Here is a 26,281-nt window from a genome sequence, read left to right as displayed (position 1 = left end):
TTTCTGAAGGCTCTCACAGGGCTCTCGCTGCTTGCACACTTCAGCAGCTTATATAGTGCAGGGAGCTGTGATGTCAGTATCTGGTAGGATGTGCAGTGGGCTGGTGTGAGGTGATGTTTTCTTGTCCCCATGTGCAGATTAACTCAATCTATACATTGTTAACATGGGCAAGCATCGTCTTCTCGGTGATTTGTATGTGCCGGTGGTATTGCCATGGATACTCGGGAAGCAGCTGTTAGGGCTGCTACGCTCTCTTGTTTTGTGTTTCTGTCGTTTTCTTCTCCTCCATTTTCCTGCTCAGTGAAAGCCAGCCATCACCATGGCAGAACTCGAAAGCTGCCTGTCTAGTCCTACTGGACTGGCATAAATCACCATGGCAGAACTCGAAAGCTGCCTGTCTAGTCCTACTGGACTGGCATAAATCATAGTACTCCGGTTTAAAGGGGCTATATAGCTTGCAATTGTATAATTAGACCAAAGAATTAGCAGTGTTTACAAGTAATCATTGCTGGTTGTTCGATGAATGCTTGCCAGTGTGCTTAAGAAATTGCTGGGACTAATAGAAAAAGTGATATTTGTTCTGTTTAGAAGCCAGAAAATGGCAACTCAGACCAACAACATATATTTAAATTCACCCTGAGAGAGTTGGCTGTTATTGGCTGAACACAGACCCCATGGTGTTTGCTAGCAACCACTCCCACAATCAGATCTGCATTGCAGTCATGGAAGGAAAACGATCTATTTTTCCCCCCTACCTTGCTCATCTGGGGTTCTAAGAAGCAAGTCAGAAAGGACACATTCACATCTCTCTAGTTTTGATCTTCAGAGCAAATAATTTAAAAATTAAATATGCATCAAATAATGCAGCTATGTCTCATTAAAATTCTCAAATTAATAATCACAGGAAACCTTACATTCACATTGCAGATTTATTCATCAAACAAAGGGACTTCAAAGAGAAAGAGTGACTGTAGAATTAGAAGTCATTATCACAAAGAGCAACAAACTGAATTAGTTATCCTTAAATAAAATATGGAAACATCTCAACTTCCATTCTCTGCTTCCTCTGGCCAAACAGAGATGGATATTTTATGGTCCAGTCCTAAAATTTATTCCGTCTGTAACTGAGTCCACAGGATGGGTTGAACCAAATCACAACAGCAAAACAAACAAAACAGAAAACAAAATAAACACACCATCTTGCATACTGATGTTGTGGTTATGTTTTGACAGCTCAAATATTTGGAATTTTATGTCTTGTCTCCTTGCCTTCACTCACATATATCTGAAAATTAAAAAACAGTTATGAGAAAAGAGAAGCAATCTCATTTATATTTGCTAATCTTGCATATTATTGAAGAATTACAAGCAACCACGTCAGGTTTTTTGCAGGCACACGTCATGTGTGAAATTACTGCAATGTACCTGCATGTGCAACCATCATTTATTAGTTTTCTTTTTAAGATATTTACATACTGCCCTTCACTATATTTACAAACAAGAAAAAAACAACTACAAAATAAACAAAAGCATTAACATCATTCTCACAAGTTACATAAACAGCATAACTGAAAAACACCATTAAAATGGCTTAATCTATTAGCCACTAAAAACCTGGTGGAAAAGGTGGGTTTTCAACAGGCATATGAAAGAACAGAGTTGTGGGAAGGTAATTCCAAAGATGCGAAACCACCACTGAAAAAGACCTTCCACAGGTCGCTGCACTCAACAGGTCCTTTAATACAAGAATCACTAGGAAAGTCTCTTCCACTGATTTTAGTATGTGAGCAGGTGGATGGATATAGGAGAAAGCGTTTTCTCAGATATTTGGGATCCAGCCCGTTCAGGGCTTTAGATATCAGCTTAAGTCCTTCAGTTAGGCCCAGAAGATAGCTGGCAACCAGTTGCTTCTGTCTGAGAATGGGTGTTATATACACAACAACCCCGCTACTCATATCAATATTCTCACCATTGTATTCTGCGTTAGTTGCAAATTCTGGAGAGCCTTGAAGAGTTGGAAGACCCATATAAAGTGTATTATAAAAGTCCATCCTGGAGGTTATCAGGGTGTGGATAACTGTAGTCAGGCTATTCCTGCCCAGAAAAAGCTGTAGCTGATGGACCAACCTAAGCAGCTGCTGAGGTCGCCTTAGCTTCAAGTGACAATGATAGCTCTAGACTGAACTCCCAAACCACACCCTTGCTCTTCAGTAAGTGCAATACCATCCAGAACATGTTGTCTGACCAAATCCCAGACATGGTAACCCCCAAAGCACAGAGCTTCTATCTTGGTTGGATTCAACTTCCATTTCTTGATCCACATCCAGTTCAATACCCCTTCCAGGCACTAATGCAGGACCTTCACTTTGACAGGGTTGGTGAGCAACCCAAGTAGGGGCAGCAGCCCCTACCATATTTATACAGTACATGTGTTTTATATGCCAACTACATCTTTAGTCTCCTGCTTTCAGAGACTGCTGCCAATGAAAGTTTGTGCCCGAAAGGCTGTAGTTTTTGCAAAGAAGGAAGCTCCACCCAAATAATTTTTTTAAATTATCATATTTGCATACTGTCCTTTATCTGAAGATTACAGGGTGGTTCACCACATAAAAATACGCTGAATTGGGCTAGATGAAACACATTTGAGCCCTTTTTTATTTTTTTGCTTTTGCCATTTTTGCAACGTCAGTACAGATGAGAATTCAAATGGAAATGTTAATTTGCATGAAAGCCAATGCAGTTTTAGATGGAGATTCCACTCGCAAGGTGTCACCAGGGCCGTCTTACCCATAGGCAGTAGGGGTGCGGGGCACCTGGGCGCTAGGCCGAGAGTCCGGGGCCCGAGAGTTGAGTCTGGGGAAGAGCCCGCCTGTTGGTTGGGCTATCCTGCTGCGGGCGGCTCTGCGCCGCGAGTTCGGGGACAACCAAGCCAGTGAGATGCTGAGGCGGCCGGCCAGCTCCACCCTCCTGCATGCCTGGGACTGGGCAACCAGGATGGGGACGCACCAGGCGGATCTTTGCACCCCGGCACTGCATATGCTTAAGACAGCCCTGGGTGTCACAACACTTTTGGGACAACCATGCTTATTTAGCTATAGGATTCGAAGTGTTTGTGTTCCTACCTCTCCACTCTAACAACCCTTAGGAGAATTAGATCAAAGCTACAAAGTATTAAGCATGGAGATGGGGGGGAATTGATCTATTTTGACAGAGTATTAATTGGATGATACACTTTAACGCCATGTAATTTTGTACATGGGCATAGCCAGGAATTCTGTTTGTGGGGGGCAGGGTATTGTTAAGGGGAGACAGAACCTCAGATTTGTATTGATTTAAGGGAGGCAGCTGCACCCCCACAGCTACGCCCATAATTTTGTACACCTCGAAATTGTGTTTTTTGGTATAAAGTTTACAGGTTTCTAGTACAGACAGGGGTTAGCATTGCAGAGGAACCGGCCAGGCCCAGCGACTCTGGAGGGCCCCCGGCCAGCTGAAGCACCCCAAGGAGATCGTAGCATCTCTTGGGTGGTGGGAGACCCTCCTCCGCGCTGCAACCGCATGCCTTCTCCTCAAGACAACTCCGGGGCAAAAGCGGCACAACAAAGCTGCTGCTGCTGCTGCCCGCGTGCCCACGAAAAACAGGCAAGCTAGCGGCTGCAAAACACTTGCAAGGAAACAGCTGCCGCTGCTTCGAATCGTTACTCTGGGAGGCGCCATGGCTGGATCTCCCAGAGCAGCGCGGGGGGGGGGGAATGGAAGCGGCGGCGGCGGCCTCTTGCTCAGCTGCGCTTATTACGTTATTAGTGTTCTCGAAGCTACTAACATGAGTTTGACCAAACTGCGGGAGGCAGTGGAAGATAGGAGTGCATGGCGTGCTCTGGCCTATGGGGTCACGACGAGTCGGACACAACTAAACAACTACAGCCATTATATTATTTGTGGGGAGCCATCAGGGCCGAACGAAGCAGCAGCTAGGTTGAGCAACCTTCCTCCTCTCTTTACATTGTATTAATAAAGGTGTGTGGGTTTTTTGTGTGTTACAAAAGCGCATCCATCGCCTATATTTCCAGACCTTTCTACAGATCAATTATATATTCTAAGTGAGTGGCCTTAGTGCAGCGTCCCCGTCCCCGCTTCAGACGTTGTTGAACTACAACTCCCATCGTCCCTGGCCGCTGGGCCAAATCTGGCGGGAATGGGCGAGTTCAACAACAACTGGCGCCCCCACCGCGAGGCTCCTGCGTCCCTGAGGTAAAGAGGCAAGAGAGGCTATGCGGGTGCGCGCGCGCACCCCGGCCCGCCTACGCGCGCTTTCCCTCGCAGCCACGTCAGCTGTCACTTCCCCCCCACCCGCCACACACGTCAGCCCTCCCTTTCCCACTCGCCGCCGTCGCCGCGCGCGCGATCCCGTCCCGCGTGCCAGCGCGCTCTTTGTCTTGGCCGCGGCAGCGCCGTTGGGGAGGACTGGGCTGAGGCAAAGGGAAGGTGGGTGGTGGTGGTGGTGGTGAGGGACCTTCCCTCCCACCCACAACCCGGAATCGGCCCTCACTCGTGGTCAGGCACGAGCACGAAACACGGCTTTCACCCCACCCTCCCCCCGCGTCTCGAGCGCCCTCATTAAACGCTCCGCGCTCGTGCACGCGCGCCCGCCTCCCCTCCCCCATCCCGCTAAACGCCCGTTTATTTGCTGTTCTCCCTCCCGCCCCCGCGAGCCCGCCTTCCTCTCACGTGCCCCGCTTTTCCTCTGACCCGCCCCGCCCACCCTCTTCCTCTCGGCTCCATATTGAGGCTGAAGGAGGCTAAATCCAGTCACAAAATGGAGGTAACGTTTGTCGGCGCCGCCGCCGCGCGGGAAGGCAGGCAGGCAGGCAGGCAGGCAGGGAGAGGGTCCTGCAACGGCGGTTGCGGAGCGGGCGTGAGAGTGGGTGGGTGGGTGGGGGTTGCAGAGGGAGCGGGCGCGTGGCGCGGCGTATGAGGGGCTCGCGGGAGGGATAGCGATTGGCTGGCTCGGCTCCTGGCCTTCTCCCCATCCACCTCCCCCCCCTTCCAACCACCTCGGTTCTTGCTTTATCCAGCTGCAAACAGCTAATTATCCGAAATGGCGCGAGAGGGCGGCGGCGGCGGCAGTTGGGCGGGAGAGGCTTCTGTTGGGCGCCATTGTAACCCTGTGGAGAAAGAGGCTCGAGTTTGAGCGAGAGCAGCCGCAGGAGGCCCTTTCCTAAGTTGAACCCAAACCAAAATCCTTCCCTCAACTCTATAGTAGGCTTGAATATATATATATATATATATATATATATATATATATATATATGCAAATTACAACCCGTGACTTGATCCAAGTGCCTATCACTCGATGGTCTCGCCGGTTCTCATTCGACTTCCCGAGCCACTTGTGCAGCTTTCGCCTTTTTAAAGTTTAAAAGTATAACCTTTCGAGTAAAATCCCACTGACTTGAGCGCGACGACGAAACACATCCTGAGAACCTGGCTGAGGACAACCCCCCCCAAAAAAAAGTATTAGAATTTGCTTTATCTTTTAGCTGCATAAACGGTGTGCTTTTTTTAAATGAAAATAAAATAGTTAAGAAAAAAAAGCACCCAGTTCCTCCTACACAGCAGCAGAACAGCTAAGACTAACTGCCTCCCATAAATCAATTATTCGGGTGCTTTCAGTTCTAATAATATTATGGGATATCTTGCACTTATCCACGTGGCCCAATGGTGCTTGAGATGAAAACACGTTCTCTCCCCCCCCCCCCCAAATAGTTCTGAATAACTGGTGGTTTGACGTTGATTTTGAATTGTAGCTGTTCCTAATTCTGTCTGTCTTGCTGAGTATTTTGGTGGCTGTCACTAAAGCCAGTGACTTGAGTTTTCTGGTTCATGCAAACAGCCAGGCCTTCAAATGCCTCTTTAATAACATTATCTAGCTAATTATCTTTCTCTACCAGTATGATCAAAAGCCTGGCAGCTGAATTCTGAACGAAAGTAATGGATTCAACACCCCATTGAGTGATTAGTTTTGTAGATGAGTCCCCTTTATAAATTCATTCTATCCTATGCTTTTGATAGAATTACTTGCGAGAAAGCTCCATAAGGTTCCAATTTAATTTTTATTATATCCATTCTGTAACCAAAAAATCAACATAAGGATGTGAATAAAATATCTTTTTAAGATTGGATGTGAGAAGACTTTCCAGACTTTGAAATCTTAAATTAGATTTAATTAAAACTGAACCTGATTGTGTAGCTTCAATGAAAGTCCTCCTCAAACCAATGCTGAACTAAAGTATAACAGGCATTTTTGTATGATGACATGCCAAATAATATTTTGCAAATCTGGAGACAACTATCCATGATTAAAACCTTTGCACATGTAGACTTGAAATGTCAAACACATGTTGCTTCAAAAAAACTATAACAATGTTGTGCTCTACATTGCATTCTGGTTTTTGTTTTTTAAAATTTCTAGCTGGCATACAGATTTTATCTGTTATCCTATTAAGCTTCAGAAACACTTGATCAGGCACCCCCAACCTTCGGCCCTCCAGATGCTTTGGACTACAGTTCCCATCATCCCTGACCACTGGTCCTGTTAGCTAGGGATCATGGGAGTTGTAGGCCAAAACATCTGGAGGGCCGCAGGTTGGGGATGCCTGCACTTGATGGTATAACACTTGTTTTGTACATGAAAATTAGAAATAACCTTCTGAAACATCTAAGTATTATTTATGTGACTTAGCAGTCTTGCCTAATCCTGTTTACCTGTAGCAGGAAAAGGGCTTTGTATTGTACCTGTAACAAGAACTATATGCTGTTCATGATACTAATGTTCTCCTTGGCCTTCTTGCTGAAACGAGCTATGCAGGGTGTATTGGGGCTTGCTTTTTTGCACTGTTTCAGGGTTTGCATTCTCTCTATAGCTTTGCTTATCTAAGCTGAGTGTTAGGGACCTGGGTCATAGAATTGTAGAGTTGGAAGGGACCCCAAGTGTGAGGTGTTGAACCCCTTCAGCAGAAGCTACTGTCTGTCTTGAGTTATAAAAGGATTCAGATAAGGCCTCTTGAATTTCTTGCTTTAATTGGCCATTTCTTTCTTCCATTATTTATATGTAACTGGTTTGGCAACAGCTATTCCCTGCAAAAAAGCAAAATTTAGAAGGATAAATGTCCCTGCTCAGCATAACAGGTTGGGGCTGATATTTTTTATCAAAACTACACCCCCTCTGCATACAAATAAATGGAGGACATAATTGCTAGATTTGACCTAACACAGCCCCGCAACTTGCAATAGTAGCATAATTGCAATGAACTACATTGCAGGCTTGTTGTAAGCCACTTCATCTGTCCAACTTGGGGCTGTATCCACCACCCTGTTTTGCAACACCACCAGAGTTGCAGGGTTGTTGAAAACAATGCAGCCTGCAATTATGAGGAGTGAAACACTGGAGGGTTGTCCTAAATCACTCTCCCAGCCAGCCCCTCTCCAACCTGAATTATGGGGAGAATTGCATTGGTAGGGCTAATTATTTAAATGTAGTGTTTCACAGGAAATAGGTCATGAGGCTAGAAAGATAAGCAGTGCCTCTGTTTGCTGGCACTTTGTAAGGCAATGCACATGCTAGTGCCCGAAACTGGGGGCTTCTCTGTTGAGTTGTTATGGGCACCTTTATCCTGCCGAGTGATTTTTAAATTATTGCTTCTCTGTGAGAAGCAGGAAATGGCGCATCTAGGCAACAACATGGCCATCGCTGTGAGATAGATATCTGAATCTCTATCAAGGATCAGAACTGTGGGTTCAGTGATACCCCAGCTGTAAGCAGGGCAACAAGGACGTCAATCCCTCCCACCCCTTTCTTTAAGCCGCTGGCCTAGTAAAAAAGGCCGCCTCTGCTTCAAGGACCCGGATGTCTCGCAGTAACGAGAGGCGCCAGGTTTGAAGGCAAAGTAGCTGTGACGTAAGCCTTGTATGGAGAGGCAGGTTTGGTGGACTCAGACAACACAATGAGGGGGAGAGGCAGAAGAGCCAAGGCGCTGGCATAGGGGTGAGAGAAAGGGCGCTGGCTGACTGTTAAAGGGAGACTGGGCTCTTGATTCCTTCCCGCTCCTCCACCAGGCCTTCCTTCAGTCAGTGGACTATAGGGGTTGAAGCACAGAGACCTGCCTTTAAACTAATCTCGGGTACTCTAAAGCATGTTTAAACACACCTGAACAGTGTCTGATTGGCTTGCTATTGAATTGGCTTCCACAATAAATAAAGATACTGTCGGGTTTTTAAATAGTAATATATTTCCAGTGATACTGTCAGGTTATATGCCTGGCTGACCTATTCAGGCATTTGTTCCCCTTTTTTGCTAGCTACTGCTTTGCAATTCAGGGTGCAAACAGATGAGTTCCATATTTCAGGATAAATGGCTTGAGATTAAAGACATTGTTTCATTCTCTCATACAGTACCATCCCTTTAAAGTGGCTCCCATATGCTTGCTTCACTAAAATAAGCCATTTATTTGTATGAGAGTAAGAAAGTAAAAACTTTTAGGAACGGGTAAATTACTCGTGCTACTTGTTATCTAGGTTAAAAGGAGCAACTGAGTCAGAACGCTCTCCAAAAATGGCGTGTAAAGATGAGAGAGAGGCTGAAGATTACAAGAGGAGGGGAAGAAGATCTTCACAGGTGGAATACTTTATTTTTTCCTAGTTCTGTTACATGGGTAAACAGAGAATTCTTGCTTTCTACTGCTTTGGTAACACTGTTTGCTCAGACGCTACATTGCATTCTTCTCTTCTGCTTGGCTCTTACGCATGTATTATACTTTTCATTCGCCACACTAGTTGGTGATTTCTATAATAGCTTCTAACTTAATACTTATGCATATTGAGAGTGTTACTATGAAGTCTTGAACTGGAAAACCAGCAGTGCTGTGTCTATAATGGTATAAAAGTGATCAAATTCTATGAACAGGCATTTTACTAAGCTTTTAATGGTTCTCCAGAAATACAATATACAGAAATGAGCAAGGACTGAGTATTGCCTGTTGATTAGGATTTAGAAATTTCGGACTGCATCCATTGTTGGATACGCCTTCATAAAAAGATACTCAGTATAGAAAACTAGTGTGTTGGGGGTAAGGTGTTCAATAGTCTTCAAAGCAGAGGAGCATTACGTCATAGAAGGTCATGTCTGCAATCTTAAGAGTGTCAGACCAAACATAGGTTTACCATATGACTGAGAACAAGGCCAGATGCTGCCAGCAGTGGGGATGATCAATTTCTGAACCAGTTGTAGTGGGCAATATTTTAGAGCTCTTTAGCAATAAAGCTGTTTTTGAGAATCCATATATTTCCCTTCTCCAATGCTCCCCATGACTTCTTACAAACTCTGAATGGTGGCTTGTAATGTATGGGGTTATGGTTTTAGTTCTGTGTTGTATAATTGTAGAGTTCCAAAAAACCACAAGATCTTACTGTAAGGCAGCACCATCCACCAACTGCCCACAGATGAATGGAATGCATAAGATCTAAAGACATCCTGTTTGTGGAAGGCAGGAGGAACAAGGGAAAGCTAGCTGCCATTTTGCAATGAGTCCATCATGACAAAGGTCGTGCTTTATGGGAACTTACCAGAAGTTTTAAGTTTTTTCTAGCTGCCCTCATCTTTTGGCAAGGAAGATGTGGAGCCCATTCCTTGCTCTGTAGCTTGGATCTGGGGTGGGTATCATCCCCATAAGAGTTCTGAACATAAGAAGAAGGAAGACCCCAACCTTGCTCTCCCAACTCCAAGCATGAATGTTTGGCTGTGGGTGACTTAGATGTAAGAAACACCTTGGATGCTTGCTGTCAAAGCAGCTCTGAAGAGAAATGTTGGGATGGGACACTTCAGTAGTAGAAATCAAGAGCTGCAAAGAGCCTCAAGACCCCACCCAAATAAGGAGGTTGAGGATTGCCATTTTGTCAAATCTTGCATCTGGAGGTCCAGCAGGAGATCAGAGACTAAGGCTGTAGTCCTGCACAATTTAAGCCCCACTGAAAACATTGGGACTTGCTTCCTGGTAAACATGCATATTTCACGGCAAAGGAGAGACTGAATGACCACAAAGCTTCAGCTTGGCTACTAAAGATAACCAAAATTTGTGACCTTCTGTCTTCCGGTTTGGACCAATTTATACCGTGTCTATTTGGTAACCAGATTCCATAATTCAGGTTTTACCTAGAAGCCCCCTAGTATTCCAGAATAGTTGCCATAAAAACCATGATGGGAAAGATTAAAGTCTTGTAGAATTGGCGATGTGAGCTATGCTTTTCTGCTCAACTGTGTTAGCTAGGCATACATTTCTCCACTAATAATTAGGAATGCTGTGGGTGTCAGTTAAGAAGGCTGTTGCAGAACATTGTACTTGTTTCTCTGAAAACATGTGGCTGTTAGGCCTCTTGTGTAGGGATAAAATAAAATATAATTTAGGGAAATCTGTTACTTAGTTTGGAGTCTCCCCAGAAGAATGAATAGCTTAATTCAGAGAAATGTACTACTTTCAAGGAGCGATGGTTAAAAATACTGTTGATATTGGGGGGTTCCTGCGGCATCTAACCTTCTTCTGAGGGAGAAAGTAAGCACATTGTGAAGTGAGAGTGTAGTACATAAAAAAAGAAAAGGAAACATTTATATTTTTCTGTTCCTTTGAATTATAGCTCCTCCGTTTGAAGACTTTAACATTAGGCTTTCATTTAGTCTCTCATATACATCACCTGTAATAAAACATGTAATTTCTACCTGCAAACTAAGGCACCTGAGGTTGCAGCTTAAAAGAGGAACCATAGGCAAATGAACCACCATTACCAGTGCCCTGCTGGAATTGTATGAGCAGGGGAGACGTGAGGGCAGAGCAGCATTCTTGTGCTTCTTCATCCTTCCCTGAGGTTTTATTTTCATGCCCCATAAAATTCATTACACCAGTTCCAGAGCTGTCAGTCACCTCCCTGGTTTGGGTGTGTGTGTAGAGGAACTGGGAAGGGTATGGAACTGTTGGATCTATAGCCTTCCCCCAGCAGGGACATAATTTTATAAATAATAGCTCTCAACACATTATTTATGCAACCTCAATGCGAAGTTCCTTGGGTGCTCGTCACTAAACGGTTCCCATGGGGGCGCGACATAGCAAAACTGATACAATGGAGTTTGCAGCATAACACAAAATGGTTGCCACATCTAAAAGAGCAGGAAAAAGATGACCACAAAATGAGGCAGGCATGCCCCTCATCAGTCTCTGCTGTGCTCAGTCACGGAGAGAAACTCTTGTTTGAAAGGGAAGGGAGGGGTGAGTGTCCAGCCCTGGCATCTAATGAAATGTGTAATGGCAGTGGAGGGGGGGGGTGTTCAATGTAGGAGAGACTGAGCCAGTGTAAAGAGGAACTGAGCAGAAAGAACAAAGAGTCTCTCAGGCACTGTGGATTTTTTAGAGGATGTTTCTTAAGACCTTTTGCGGGTGCCGTTGGAAATACTGGAAGGCACCCTAGGCTCCATGAGTACCACATTGGTGGTCCCTGCCTTGGTACATGAAGTGTAAACAAGAAAGTGATATAAAATGGGTAAGAACATCTTGTTCCTTATGTTTCTTAAAATTGAAATGCTTCATCTACTCTTTGGAATGATGGGTATTCCATTAGGACTCATCTATATGGGGACAAATCCTGTGTCTCCTGGAACTTTTTCAGTTATGCCATGCACAGAGGACACCTTTGTTTTGTAATGCAATGGTGTGTTTCTGAGCCATAAGCAATGCAGTTGGCTATTTAAAAAATGCAGCAACATTCTTATTCCGTTGTGTGCAGATTATTCTGAACTTTACAAAGTTAAGTAGGACTGGATGCTGCTCTCTCGTGTTGTGTAGCCTAAAGTTTTGTCCTTCCTGCAAAAAACAAATAAATCTGGGGGTTGAGATGTTAGGCGTGGTAAGTAGAAAATTATAAGTACCGTTAGTTGATGTGTTTAGTGATTAGCCAACTTTTCCTAGTGTTGTCTATCCTCTGAAGTTCACGACATGGCATTAAAGGTTTTTTGTTTGTTGCTCCTTTTAACTTGAAATAGTCAACATTTCTTTATATGCACAGACCAAAGACATCAGTTGATGAAAGTGTTAGATTCTTAGTTGAAGTTTATGTCCTTATCCTAGCTGCCTCTAGCACACTAACAGCACAGACCTTTGCATGCCTGCTCCAAAATCCCATTGAGTCTAGTGGGACTTAATTCATGTAAATGTGTAGAGAGTTGTACTTAAGACAGACTTGAGGGTAAGCACTGTTGAACATAATGGGATTCCTTTTCCATAAACTTGCCTAGGACGCATTGGATGGCTACTTTACTGAGTAAACATGCACTGAATGAGGCTGTAAGAACTGTTTAGAATCATAGAATCATAGAGTTGGAATAGACCACAAGGGCCATCGAGTCCAACCCCCTGCCAAGCAGGAAACACCATCAGTGTTTATACACTATGTAACAAAATCCTGGATTTGCACCCTTTAAATTTGTTTATGTAGAAGTAAGTGTACAGAGAGAGGAACCGTGAGCCAGTTGAGTTTATTATTTATTTAAATATTTACATACCTCACTTTTCATTAAAAAATACAGCAAAGCAGTATAATAGTACCTAATCATAGTGAAGTGTGATAAGACAGTAAGTTACTGTGAATTGTGTGGGTGGACTCAGCTGCAATAACACAAATCTCGTACAGCATATTGAAACTTATCTTCTTTCAGGGCTACGATCCTAAAGAACCCGAACAGTTGAGAAAACTGTTTATTGGTGGCCTGAGCTTTGAAACTACAGATGATAGTTTAAGAGAACATTTTGAAAAATGGGGCACACTCACAGATTGTGTGGTAAGTGATCATAACGTTCAGTTTACTGTTAACAATGTTATGTGTGCTTACTTGGAAGAAAGTCTCACTGTTTCCAGTGGGGCTTACTCCTAGGTAAGTATGCACAGGTTTGCAGCATTCACAAAAGTCAGTGCCTAAATTATTGTTATATGCTTTAACTTTCTTGAAGGTGATGAGAGACCCACAGACAAAACGTTCCCGAGGCTTTGGCTTTGTGACCTATTCTTGTGTGGAAGAAGTAGATGCTGCTATGGCAGCCCGACCACATAAGGTTGATGGGCGTGTGGTGGAACCAAAGAGAGCCGTTTCTAGAGAAGTAAGTGAATATTTAAGTATATACAGTGGTACCCCGCAAGACGAACGCCTCGCAAGACGGAAAACCCGCTAGACGAAAGGTTTTTCCGTTTTGGAGACGCTTCGCAAAACGAATTTCCCTATGGGCTTCCTTCGCAAGACGAAAGCCCATAGGGAAATCTCCGGGACAGGGCGTCTTGCCCACTGTCCTCGGACCTCCTCCCGCCTCCAGGCTTCGGAAGGCTGCTCTGAAGCCTGGCGGGGGGCGGAGAGGTTTTTTAAAAACCCCGGGACAGCGGAGGACTTCTCCGCTGTCCGGGGCGATTTTAAAATGCTGGCGGGCGGCAGCGCTGCCGCCCAGCAACATTTAAAAAAACCCTGGGACAGCGGGGGACTTCTCCTTTGTCCCGAGGTTTTTTAAAATGCTGGCGGGCGGCAGCGAAGGCTTCGCTGCCGCCCGCCAGCATTTTAAATTCGCCCCGGACAGCGGAGAAGTCCCCCGCTGTCCGGGGCGATTTTAAAATGCTGGCGGGCGGCAGCGCTGCCGCCCAGCAACATTTAAAAAAACCCTGGGACAGCGGGGGACTTCTCCTTTGTCCCGAGGTTTTTTAAAATGCTGGCGGGCGGCAGCGAAGGCTTCGCTGCCGCCCGCCAGCATTTTAAATTCGCCCCGGACAGCGGAGAAGTCCCCCGCTGTCCGGGGCGATTTTAAAATGCTGGCGGGCGGCAGCGCTGCCGCCCAGCAACATTTAAAAAAACCCTGGGACAGCGGGGGACTTCTCCTTTGTCCCGAGGTTTTTTAAAATGCTGGCGGGCGGCAGCGAAGGCTTCGCTGCCGCCCGCCAGCATTTTAAATTCGCCCCGGACAGCGGAGAAGTCCCCCGCTGTCCGGGGCGATTTTAAAATGCTGCCGTGGGGGGGGGGAGCAAAGACTTTCGCCCCCCAGCCTTCTGAAGGCTGTCGGGGGGCGAAAATCTTTGTCCCCCCTGCCTGCCTGCCTGCCTTTAAAAGCCCTCCCGGGGGAGCGGAGAAACGCGCTGCGTTTCTCCGCTCTCCCGGGAGGGCTTTTAAAGGCAGGCAGGCAGGGGGGACAAAGATTTTCGCCCCCCGACAGCCTTCAGAAGAGGTCCTGGACCTCTTCTGAAGGCTGTCCGGGGGTGAAAATCTTTGTCCCCCCTGGCTGCCTTCCCGGGAGGGCTTTTAAATCGCCCCGGACAGCGGAGAAGTCCTCCGCTGTCCGGGGCGATTTTAAAATGCTGCCGTGGGGGGGGGGGAGCAAAGACTTTTGCCCCCCAGCCTTCTGAAGGCTGTCGGGGGGCGAAAATCTTTGTCCCCCCTGCCTGCCTGCCTGCCTGCCTGCCTGCCTTTAAAAGCCCTCCCGGGGGAGCGGAGAAACGCGCTGCGTTTCTCCGCTCTCCCGGGAGGGCTTTTAAAGGCAGGCAGGCAGGGGGGACAAAGATTTTCGCCCCCCAACAGCCTTCAGAAGAGGTCCTGGACCTCTTCTGAAGGCTGTCCGGGGGCGAAAATCTTTGTCCCCCCTGGCTGCCTTCCCGGGAGGGCTTTTAAATCGCCCCGGACAGCGGAGAAGTCCTCCGCTGTCCGGGGCGATTTTAAAATGCTGCCGTGGGGGGGGGGGAGCAAAGACTTTCGCCCCCCAGCCTTCTGAAGGCTGTCGGGGGGCGAAAATATTTGTCCCCCCTGCCTGCCTGCCTGCCTGCCTGCCTGCCTTTAAAAGCCCTCCCGGGGGAGCGGAGAAACGCGCTGCGTTTCTCCGCTCTCCCGGGAGGGCTTTTAAAGGCAGGCAGGCAGGGGGGACAAAGATTTTCGCCCCCCGACAGCCTTCAGAAGAGGTCCTGGACCTCTTCTGAAGGCTGTCCGGGGGCGAAAATCTTTGTTCCCCCTGGCTGCCTTCCCGGGAGGGCTTTTAAATCGCCCCGGACAGCGGAGAAGTCCTCCGCTGTCCGGGGCGATTTTAAAATGCTGCCGTGGGGGGGGGGAGCAAAGACTTTCGCCCCCCCCCCCAGCCTTCAGAAGAGGTCGGGGGACAGATTGTCCCCGGACCTGGTCTGAAGTCGGTTTCCATAGGAACGCATTAATTGATTTTCAATGCATTCCTATGGGAAACCGTGCATCGCAAGACGAAAAACTCGCAAGAAGAAAAAACTTGCGGAACGAATTAATTTCGTCTTGCGAGGCACCACTGTATACTGAATTTGTCAAACCTTAATTGTAGGAACTTTTAATCATTTGCAAATCTTTTTGTAAGACAATTGTAAGTATTTAGGCATGGCACCATCTTGGAAGGTTGAGATACTAAATGTAACTTGTTACTTTGTAGGATTCTGTGAAACCTGGTGCTCATTTAACAGTGAAAAAAATATTTGTGGGAGGAATTAAAGAAGACACAGAAGACTATAATTTAAGAGATTACTTTGAAAAATACGGCAAAATCGAAACCATAGAAGTAATGGAAGACAGACAAAGTGGAAAGAAAAGAGGGTTTGCCTTTGTAACGTTTGATGATCATGATACAGTCGACAAAATTGTTGGTATGTAATGTTTTCCTTTTGTGCAGCCTTTTTATATTTCTTTCAAGCTATTGTTGCATGGAACTTTCTCCGAGTGAACAAAAAAATTACTGTAAGAACTAGACTTCCTTTTGCTTTCTTACTAAATTGAATATATTTTAAAAGATTACCCTTTTAAAGCTCAATATAGCACTGGGGGGGTGCTTTTCTCTCCTGAACTTTTTTGTGCGGTGGCTTTCCTACAATTTTAGACCATGAGGAGCATGATTTGCCCCCAACCTCTCTTCAATCCCCCTCCCCTGCCTGAATCTTTCTAACATGTCTTTGTAGTTCCGTGCCTAGCTGAGAAAGACAGTCCAGTTTCCAGCCTGTACTGTTTGTTGTTGTTGTTTTACTCAATCAATCCAGTTCCCTTGCTGGGACCCTTGTAAGGATCTAGCTGGCTGTCTACCTGTCCCTATTCCTCCCCCCTCCCACTTGGTTTGGTCACATGCTCTCTCTCCTGCAAGTAAGAATTTCATGCTACACCCCCAGGTTTCAAGCATCCTTCACACTAATTGAGTATACTTAAGAGCCGGGTACAACAGACTTGCTAACTGCTTTAAAATATAGCCTGGACAATGCTAGGATCCTAAAGAACCTTGGGTCCAAAGCAAGCACATTCTTGGAAATCCAGCAGGAAAATGAGCGCACCTGGGTTGAGTGGGAAGAGTCCAACGCAAATGACCATCAGGTACCACACAATGGAGGTCTATGGAGGACATGATCGGCTAAAATCCGAAAGGGGAAGCTTTTTTATTTCATTATTTCCTACTGTTTCCCTATCATTCAAGCACTGCTTGGATTCCATGAGTCATTTGTTCTCTGAGGAGCTCTTTCCCCCTCTTTTCCCCATGAATTTTTCCTTCTCCCACTCCCCCCAAATAATTTCTAGGCTCCAGAGATGTTCCTTCCTTATGAAGAGGTGAGATGAGAGGGATGCCGAGCATCCATTTTATAATATATTCTGCCCACGAAGATCTAGGAAACAAACTTCATTGCCCACTGTTTTCCTGACTTCCTTTCTTTGGCTCTTTGTGCTATGTGTCTTTTGTTTTATGGTATTTTTAGAGTTTCCTTTCCTGATTATAAGGAGGAAGTAAAACTAAATAATACTGCTGCTCCTGTGAAAATATCGTCTGAATAATATGGCATAAGTGCTTATTCAATTGTGTGCATTTTTATAATAAGGATCGTTTCAAAACTTCTTTTAGTTCAGAAATACCACACTATAAATGGACATAACTGTGAAGTGAAGAAAGCTCTCTCCAAGCAAGAAATGCAGACGGCAACTGCACAGAGAAGTGAGTTTGTTACATAATAGCACAGCCTGTGGCGATAACTGCCTACAAGCATTTTAATAATTCACTCTCTTTATTCTTTAGGTCGTGGAAGCAGTTCAGGCAACTTCATGGGCCGTGGGAACTTTGGAGGCAGTGGTGGAAGTTATGGCAGAGGAGGAAGTTTTGGTGGCAGAGGTAAACATCTGTTCTTGCTTCTCCACCCCCCTCCAAAAATACTACCCTGAATTACAGTGCATCACTGTATCTTACACTTTTTGTTCTGATTTTAGGTGGTTACGGTGGCGGAAGTGGTGGTGGTGGTGGCAGCAGAGGAAGTTACGGGAGTGGTGATGGATACAATGGCTTTGGTGATGGTAAGGATCTAATACCAGTTCAATTATACTTGTGAGGAAGGGTTGTCAGTCCCTTAGATCTGCCTGGTGTATCTTAATGTGAGAAATGTGAAAGGGAAGCTGATAACTTGTGGACAATCTAAGTATTACAAGAAATTGGGTTCTCTTAAGTCATGATTGGGATGCAGGTTAAACCACAGAGCCTAGGACTTGCCAATCAGAAGGCTGGCGGTTCGAATCCCCGCGACAGGGTGAGCTCCCGTTGCTCGGTCCCAGTTCCTGCCAACCTAGCAGTTCGAAAGCGTGTCAAAGTGCAAGTAGATAAATAGGTACCACTCCGATGGGAAGGTAAACAGCATTTCCGTGTGCTGCTCTGGTTCGCCAGAAGCGGCTTAGTCATGCTGGCCACATGACCCGGAAGCTGTACGCCGGCTCCCTCGGTCAATAAAGCGAGATGAGCGCTGCAACCCCAGAGTCTGCCACAACTGGACCTAATGGTCAGGGGTCCCTTTACCTTTAAGTCATGATTAACTTATCCCATGGGACTAAAAAAAACACCCTTATATCAGACTGGGTGATCACCACACTTGTCCAGGGCAGCTGATGGCAGGCTGTCCATCATTTAGATTCAGGTAGGTAGCCGTGTTGGTCTGACACAGTCAAAATAAATAAAAAAAATGTCCAGTAGCACCTTAGAGACCTACTAAGTTTGTTCTGAATATAAGCTTTCATGTGCATGCACACTTCTTCAGATACATCATTTAATTAGCCAGTGGTAGGTCTTGGAATGCGGCATTCCAATAAAGGCAATAGGACTGAGACAAGCTAGGATCCACTGATCCCAAACTGGTCTTACTGCTGTCATGTGATGCTGTCAGGCCCAATTGCCTTTCCAGCCTGGAATGTCTCCCCACCCCACCTTCCACCTTGGCCACAAAGAGTGGCAGGGCTGCAGATGCATTTTCCCTGTCATTCCACAAAGCCCTGCCACCTGGAAGGACAGTTGATTGTGCCCCAGCCTGGATCTAATCCAGTGTCATGAATCCTAAGTTCCTGTGAACAAAATTCTGCTCATGGGAGTGCCACCACCCCTGGGGGCAGGGAAGGAGGTCCCCTTAAAAAGTGCTCCAGGTAGTTGGGGAATCTCCAATAAAAGTTGCATAGGTGTGGCACAGAGGGCTACTGGTGAAATTGGCAAACACTTCCCCCTTTCGCTCTCTCTATTAGTAAGAGCTTCCACTGGATCAGATTCTCTTCTGTAAATGGACAGGCAACTCTGGATCTAAACATTATTTTTAGATTTGTGAAATGTATGTAACCTATTAAGAGACTTTGGAATTGCATTATTGACTGCAGCCAAAATATAGTTGGGTATGCACAAAGCCTTCTCAGAGCAGGATAAATAACCAAAATATGGGTGATCCTCAAGCTGCTTGAATGACCCATGACAGATAGAGCCTCTGGTCCTCGCACTTGGAATACTCGGCAGTTTCCAGTAATCAAGTGATAAATCATGCTCAGTGGCAACCAGTCTTCATCTATGGACATGAAATGGTTTCCATTGATTGTAAACAGCAAATTGTGACTACAAATCCTTAGACAGTCGTGGCTAAGTCATTGATTTTATTTGGACTTCTCCATTGGGATGACTTGATTGGTAGTTATTACCAAGTTGTAATAAGCCTTTCATAGTGGTTGGTCTCCATGCAGTATTGGTGATTTTTTGGATACTTCTTTACAGTTCCCAGTCACTTTTGTGTTTAGATCATGTCGTTTCATAACAAAACATTCACATTTCTGTCACTTCTATTGATCTTTCTCAAGGTGGGAACTATGGAGGTAGTCCTGGGTACGGCGGCAGAGGAGGTTATGGTGGCAGCCCAACCTATGGAACCCCAGGTGGTGGATATGGCGGAGGAGGTGGAGGCTATGATGGTTACAATGAAGGGGGGAGCTTCGGTGGTAAGAATCCTGAAGTATATTGTGTTGATCCATCTGTTCTGCTCATGTTGGATAACAAGCTTGAGGCCTTTAGCCTGTCACTGTTTTTAAAATGTTGTGCAGTGTAAACTTCAGCTGAAAATGAAAACCACTTCCAAGTTCTAACCCCTTGAAATCACAGTGGTATGAAAGATATATGGGAAAGCTTCATGGTTCCCCGCCCCCCAGGCCAGGTTTATAGGATGTCTTCTTTAAAATATAGAGTTGCACTGGTAACAAGACTCCAGAGCAGGGGATCTATAGAAAGAGGGCTTGCTTTCCCACCTGAGCAACCTTCCAGTGGCTACATGTCAGTAGTGGACAGAGCCCAGGGCAAAAGTGTGCAAAGGAAAGTACCCCTGTAGTTTTCTGCACATGCCCTTCTCTATCCCCCAGCCAGGGGCAAAGAGCTCATTGACACATTCCAGCCAGGCAGAACTCTCAAGAAAGGTAGAAAGGAGGGCTAGTGAGCAATGTGACCTGGGCTGAGTCCCAAGGGCTGGATAGAGAGGCCTGAAGGACTGCGTTTTGTGCCCAGGTATGAGGTTCCCCACCATTGCTTCATACAAACATTCATTAAGCCTTAAAACATAATAAGGGAACAACTTCAACTTTCTAGCCAGCTAGTTCCATTGCCCAGAATTTATTTAAGAATCTATGTTAATGGATTCTACAAACTTTCCCTCTCTTACCTGAAACTCCTTGTGAATCATTTACTGTTGTTGTTTTCTTTCTGCCTCTGTATTTTATGCTGGCATTGGAGTGTAAAGAGTCCAATCCATCTGTTCAGTGCTCAGATCTGGGGAACTTTGGATCTGTGCTAGTGAATGCCTTTCAGTGTGGATGGAATACCAGTCTCATTTTCTGGGACTGGACTACTGTCCGATAATCATTTTTTGAAAAAGAATAATAATCTTGTTCATACTTCTCTCAAGAAACTTTGAACTTGGTTAAGTTAACACAGCAGAATTTTAAGTATCCAGAGTTATTAATGTGGTTAATTAAAAGAACAGGAACCCTTAATGATTTAGCAAAGGAGTGTGCATTTTTTATTTCTCCAGTATAACAAAGGTTGGCAAGAACTGAACAAGAAATAAATTTTTGCATGTGTATTTTGAATGTTCTTGGGAACAATTGCAGTTACTCAGCCTAGCCATGATTATGTCCAGTTAGCTGAAATCCCATTATGTGCATACAGTAAATCTGGAGTTATGAAACACGTGTTGTATACTAAAGTGTATTTTGTGCTGGGTAGGTGAGTTAATGTGAATGAATTGTAGTGCACTTGAAATGTACTTCTCAAATAATTCTTGATCTGATAAGCACAAACCTTACATTTTATTATTCTCAGGCAACTACGGTGGAAGTGGAAACTATAATGACTTTGGCAATTATAGTGGACAACAGGCCTCAAGCTATGGACCCATGAAAGGAGGTAGCAGTTTCAGTGGCAGAAGCTCAGGCAGTCCCTATGGTGGTAAGTACATCTTACTAAAGTACATATGTGTCTGTTACACTCCTAAAGAATATTTATTTCAACAGTCCATGTTCCCATTTTTAGGTGGCTATGGATCAGGAGGAGGAGGAGGTGGTGGCTATGGTGGAAGAAGATTCTAAAAATTGTAGCAGAATAATGGTAGGTATGCTACAAATACTTGTTGTATATGAAGACTATACAACGTTTCACTGAGAGTAATCCTTTTCTTATCCTGTATTCAACAGGCTACACAGTTCTTAGGAGAGAGCGAGGAGTTGTCAGGAAAGCTGCAGGTTACTTTGAGACAGTCGTCCCAAATGCATTAGAGGAACTGTAAAATCTGCCACAGAAGGAGCGATGAACCATAGTCAGAAAAAGTTACTGCAGCTTAAACAGGAAACCCTTCTTAAGGACTGTCATAGCCACAGTTTGCAAAGAGTGCAGCTATTGATTTAATGCAATGTAGTGTTTAGATGTACATTCCTGACTTTTTTTTTTAATTTGTTGTTTGTAGCTTTGTCTTTTCTTCATAAATCAGGTATATTGCCCTGTAAATTTGTGGTAGTGGTGGTAGTGGTACCAGGAATTAAAAATAATTAAGGAACTTTTAATTTTTTCCAATATTTGTGTAGTTCAGTTTTTTCTTACTGAAACTTCTTTAAATAAAGAAATGTAGTTTTAGGGTATATTCTTGCTAGGAAAAAAAATCAGTGCATTATAATCTGTATTAATTTAAACTATAGAAATGCTGAATCGTTTAAGAACCTTAGTTTTCTGCATATGTAACCGAACGAAATGAGTTGCACATGCAAAGGGAGAGAAGAGATGTTTGCATTAAAGCTTGTTTAGCTGTATAACTAGGAGTGAGTCATTTAAACTAGTGCTTGTGAATGATAAAAAGCTTTACTTTCAAATGAAAATTCCAGATACTTCTGGCTTGTGCATATCTTAATTTGTAGCCTTTGTTTCTTAGCCTAAGACTTATAAGTAAATAAGCATTGAAAGAGATATTTTAAAGCTTTATTCAGTTTGCCTCCCATTTCATTGCTATATACAGGAACTACATTAAGCATTGGCAGAACAGGTTTATTACTGTTGAGGCTTAACACCCCACCCCCAACCTCAAACAGATTTAAGTGTGTGTGCACACACTCTTTTGAATTAAAACTTTGAAACCAATGACCTGGGTCTGTTACTTAGCTTAATTGTATAACTTCATTTGTATATATTTCTTCCCTCAAAACATGGATTCTTCTGTAATGGTCAATACTTCCTACTTTGTGTATTTCTGCATGCTCTCTTATCTGAAACAAACTTACAGCACAGGCACAATCCCTTCAAGTTCCTTGCAATTGGGTATAAATATTCTGACCTATGAACAAACCCAACACATTTCACACACTTTCTAATGCCTTGATTGTAGGCCTTGAAGGTGGTGTGAAAACCAAATGGTTCACAATCTAGCAGCAGGAAATATCTGGGCAGAACATGATATATATTTGTCACTAACAGGAGTATTGTGGGCTATAAATCCATACTTTTATGCATCAGAATCGTGTGGTCAAAACTTGATAAAATTCATAAGCAGGGGTGTGTGGTCTACTCCTTCACTTATCCAAATTTGTGTACAGCCATGTTCCCAGGCTATCCTTCTCAACCTGATCAGACTTCTCTTTTAACTATTGCCAGAGCAGTGCTTTCTGTCAGTACACATCCAGAAGAGTAGGGCACAGTGAGTAGAAGAAACTCAGACACTTGCCAGTATGATGCTGGATATTTTCTTCTGTTACTACTTCTCTAGGCCAATGAACAGTATCAGGTAAACAATTCCAGTATAGGAATGGATTATCAGACACTATAAAACTTTGCTCTAAAATTGTTGTAGGTTCAACCAAATGTGTATGTTGGGCTTGTACAAGGCATACAGTGGTGGTGGTTGTATAGAATTCTATGGTTAAATCTCAAAAAGTACAAGTGTGCATAAACAAGGGTCAAGCACTGATACAGCCGCGAAGTGCTATACAGTGGTACCTCGAGTTACAAACACTTAAGGTTACAAACTCTCCTAACCTGGAAGAGTTACCTCGAGTTGAGAACTTTGCCCCAGGATGAGAACGGAAATCGTGTGCCAGCGGCGCAGTGGCAGCAAGAGGCCCCATTAGCGAAAGTACACCTCTAGTTAAGAACACTTTCAGGTTAAGAACGGACCTCGGAACGAATTAAGTTCGTAACTAGAGGTACCACTGTAATATCATAATAGCATATATTAAGGTGGGAATTGGGTAGTTGGCCAACAGGAAACAAGTGTTCTATAATCCAATAGGCAAAACGTGTAGAAGGGCATCATGTTGGTATTGTGAAATGGAATCCTCCCATTACTAAGCTGCATATGCAGATTTCATCTTAGAAGAGTAGAGTAGATGTAAACCACCCCTTTCAGGCCTACTGTTGATTGTAGGGGCAGAACCTAGAGGATGAGTTTTTTTGTTCTTGTGGGAGAGGGTGGGACCTTGATGGCACACAGTGGGGGGAGGGGGAACCAATTTTATAGTGTGTTAATCTGTTCTGCTATTCTTAATCATGCAATCTGTAAGTTGCCAGTTGTTGGTGCCAGTGACTTAGACCTAGTTCTCTGATGTGGAGAAGTATAAGCAGAGGACAGCAATTAACCAGCTCTAAAGATTTTAGGATGTACCTCTTAGCCAAAGTGTGGATCAAAGGAGACTCAGACAGGACTTCCAGGAGCCTATTGTGTATGTGGACCAGTCAGCATATTTAAAGAATGACAAGGCAGCGACAGCACCAGCTTCAACTTCCAGAAAAGTGAAAGCATAAAATACTATGCTGATAGTGAGCAGCTTTCCAAAAGCTAGTTAAAACTGCCTATCACTGCTGAAATATCGAAGAAAGTCTAGCAAGAGTTCTTCACCAGTTGGAACCTCCTTGAGTCATAGCTACTTGAGTTCACCCAGTCATAGGTCTAGCATTTAGACCTGAAAGGAAGGGGAATGAGAATAGGTAAGGTTTGTCTCTAACACTTTTAACGAATTAAAAGAGCTACTCTTTCCTGAACAAGGTAAGAAAAATCTCTTTGACTTGCAGATTGTTGAAGAAACTTCTGCTTGACCAGATGTGGATTTCTTGCCTGCTGGAAAACCTGTGGCTTGGTAAGACTCTAGTACAATATAAAACATTGATGTGCCCATGACTGTATTCTTGGCTTTGAAAATCCAGCTTCTGTGATAAGAAGGAATTATGCAAAAACAAGGTGAGTGCCAGTACTTAATCATTGTACTTCCATACTATGAAATGTGAGCAGTGCAGCATTAAAATTTAAATTCTTTTCTGACTGATGTATAGGAAAGCTATAACTGGTGACTTTTAGCACTTGATACACCTTTAGAAAACGTTTCGTGTTATTTTAGTAACGAAAGAATCCTAAAAGGTAGGTCAGTGTTATCCAGATTGCTTAAAGGTGGCTGAAGTGTAGTAGCTTGTCTGATGAACTGCTTGCTGAAGCAAGATTTTATCTGGGATTTAGCCTTGCACATAGTGAAATGGTTTCTACTAGATTACATCTTTTGGTAGTAATTTCCCACAGCTTAATTGATAAGTAGATTTTTAAAATAAAAACTGTATTTCATGTTCATTAGTACACAGGTAACTCCCTGTTTCCGCAGGGCTTGCGTTCTGGGTCAAAGCACACGTCAATGGAGTGTGTCTAAGCCTGCCCCCAGCCCTCCTTTTTCCTGGTCCAAAAGGACTTGTGCGCCAGTTGGATGTGCCTAAAATGATCACTGCCTATAATTGGATTTGGGCAAATCCAATGCATAAAGTCAAACCTGAATTCTGACCACCTTTGCACACCTTTTGGAACTGCAGGTTTTCTGTTGGTAATATTATTAATTACTGAATTTCAGACAAGAAAATAATTTCTTCTGGAAGTTGAGTACCTGATGTCCCTACCAAATAATTGGTTTTCAGGTAACCTAAATCTTTAAGAATGGCTTCTTAGTACTGTATCTTGGTTGGGTTTTTCCTGCGTAATGTCCCATTAGTTTTGAATTTGACGTATCTCTATAAATACATAGAATTCTGCTTTGCCTCTGTGCTAGGTCTGTATGCTAATGGATGTAGGATCATGGTTCCATATCTTCTTGCCCTGTTGGGCACCCAGGCTTTTGTCAGCATCACATTCTCACTCCTATTCAACCATGAACTTTGGCAGGGAACATTTATAATTGTTGACTTCTCCCGTCTTTAGACACACGTGTCAAATGTAGTGCAAATGTTTAATGGGAGAGCACACAGTGCTACAAGGCCACGTCTCTTAATTTGCCTCTCCTGCTGCACTAGACATTGCAGTTTGCTGCTGCCGTTGCCCAGCACCAGAGTGGCAAACAGCAGCTCTGCTCATTTTCTTTTTTCTAAAATAGGGACTCAGCCAAGCTGCTTGTGTGCTCATTTTGCACCTTTCCGCCCAACACACAACAGAACGTAGATTTGGGGTGAGTGTATATGCTTCTGTTTTCTTCCTCCTCTAGTAGGAGGGTGCCAGCTCTGTGCCTAGGAAAGGAAGTCCTGAATCCTAGGTGAACTTGCTTATGTACTGTCCCAGAGCAGTCTCAGCTGCATGTTTAGAAGATTTGGGGAGAGAGGAAGTGCTAGCAGAGCAGTGTTCTTCAATAACTAGTTGGCGAAGATGGGATACTCCTTAGCCTTAACATTTTTAATGTGCTAAACTTTCATTTTCTCTTCTACTCTGCAGGGTAGAACAAAGACAACCATCTCCACAAGTTGAAAGATGATGTGAAATACGCCGATAGCCTATGATAGGTGAAAGTGATTGAAGTGTGCCATCCCCCACTCACCTTGTTCAAACACTTACAATAAAGTGTCATAAATTATGAGAGTTGGCCAATCTTTCCAATTGTATGTGGCTATTAGACCTTCATTTCTACATCACTGCCCGTCCATTTATTAAATATTTCCTTCCAGCTTCCACAAAGTTAAAATCGAAGAGTTTTGAATTACTCAAGTGAATATTGGTAACCTTCCTTTAGTTGTATGGACTACACATCCCTGGATACATTACAGCAGATTTGGCTAGCCTGATTTAACTCTAAATAAATCTCAGCTTTTGAAAGGGGGGGGAAATACCTGACAAAATTTTATGAAATCTTTTTTCACATAATAAAAAGTTAATTCAGGGCTCAGCAAGGCAGTGTCCTGATGGGGGTTGCTGTAGAGAGATCTACATGTATTTTGTGTAGTTGGAAATGTTCTGGAATACAATATTGCATGTTTATAATAATATGAATGACATGCATTTGTGTCTGTCACTCATGCTTTCCCCTGCAAAAATGTGTGTAGCAACCAAGAAAGACTTTGTGTGGGGTGAGTAGGCAATACTATGAACAGCCATCATAACTAATGTTACATACATACTG

The 26,281-nt window shown here is 44.2% G+C and overlaps 1 protein-coding gene and 1 long non-coding RNA gene across 23 annotated transcripts; one reads left to right on the top strand and one right to left on the bottom strand.

Annotated features, from left to right (window-relative positions):
* Window positions 1–915: 915 nt before the first annotated feature.
* LOC310704333 lies at window positions 916–4,194 on the bottom strand. Its single transcript, XR_014524721.1, has 2 exons — window positions 4,073–4,194; window positions 916–1,285 (listed from the first exon to the last, which is right to left on the bottom strand). It is a non-coding gene; the product is annotated as an uncharacterized lncRNA (long non-coding RNA).
* A 105-nt stretch (window positions 4,195–4,299) lies between these two features.
* On the top strand, window positions 4,300–25,741 carry HNRNPA3 (heterogeneous nuclear ribonucleoprotein A3). 22 transcript variants are annotated; one of them, XM_083496998.1, is made up of 16 exons: window positions 4,356–4,822; window positions 8,575–8,674; window positions 12,755–12,877; window positions 13,047–13,193; window positions 15,510–15,720; window positions 16,953–17,042; window positions 17,124–17,216; window positions 17,312–17,395; window positions 19,187–19,336; window positions 20,706–20,831; window positions 20,916–20,990; window positions 21,077–23,849; window positions 23,934–23,998; window positions 24,752–24,815; window positions 25,268–25,339; window positions 25,600–25,741. In XM_083496998.1, exons 2-11 carry the CDS (start codon window positions 8,612–8,614, stop codon window positions 20,969–20,971), a joined length of 1,143 nt encoding a protein of 380 aa, XP_083353124.1. In that variant the 5' UTR covers window positions 4,356–4,822; window positions 8,575–8,611; the 3' UTR covers window positions 20,972–20,990; window positions 21,077–23,849; window positions 23,934–23,998; window positions 24,752–24,815; window positions 25,268–25,339; window positions 25,600–25,741. The 22 variants fall into 22 exon arrangements, with proteins under 22 accessions (XP_083353111.1, XP_083353112.1, XP_083353110.1 ...); XM_083496985.1 differs by having other exon boundaries at window positions 4,300–4,822; window positions 19,199–19,336; window positions 21,077–23,998; XM_083496986.1 differs by having other exon boundaries at window positions 4,300–4,822; window positions 19,199–19,336; window positions 21,077–24,099.
* Window positions 25,742–26,281: the final 540 nt, after the last annotated feature.

The sequence above is a fragment of the Podarcis liolepis genome (genome assembly GCF_965112155.1).
Source record: "Podarcis liolepis genome assembly, chromosome: 1".
NCBI lineage: Eukaryota > Metazoa > Chordata > Lepidosauria > Squamata > Lacertidae > Podarcis > Podarcis liolepis.
The sequence above is the reverse complement of the archived record's forward strand: the minus strand, read 5'-3'. Positions and strand labels throughout refer to the sequence as shown.

Excerpts from the sequence above, each read along its gene's own strand:
- HNRNPA3 (XM_083496983.1), top strand. The coding sequence starts at position 8,612 with ATGGCGTGTAAAGATGAGAGAGAGGCTGAAGATTACAAGAGGAGGGGA. Across the intron at positions 8,675-12,754 it reads GGGGAAGAAGATCTTCACAG|GGCTACGATCCTAAAGAACC; the intron begins GTGGAATACTTT and ends ATCTTCTTTCAG. Across the intron at positions 20,832-20,915 it reads CTCAGGCAGTCCCTATGGTG|GTGGCTATGGATCAGGAGGA; the intron begins GTAAGTACATCT and ends TCCCATTTTTAG.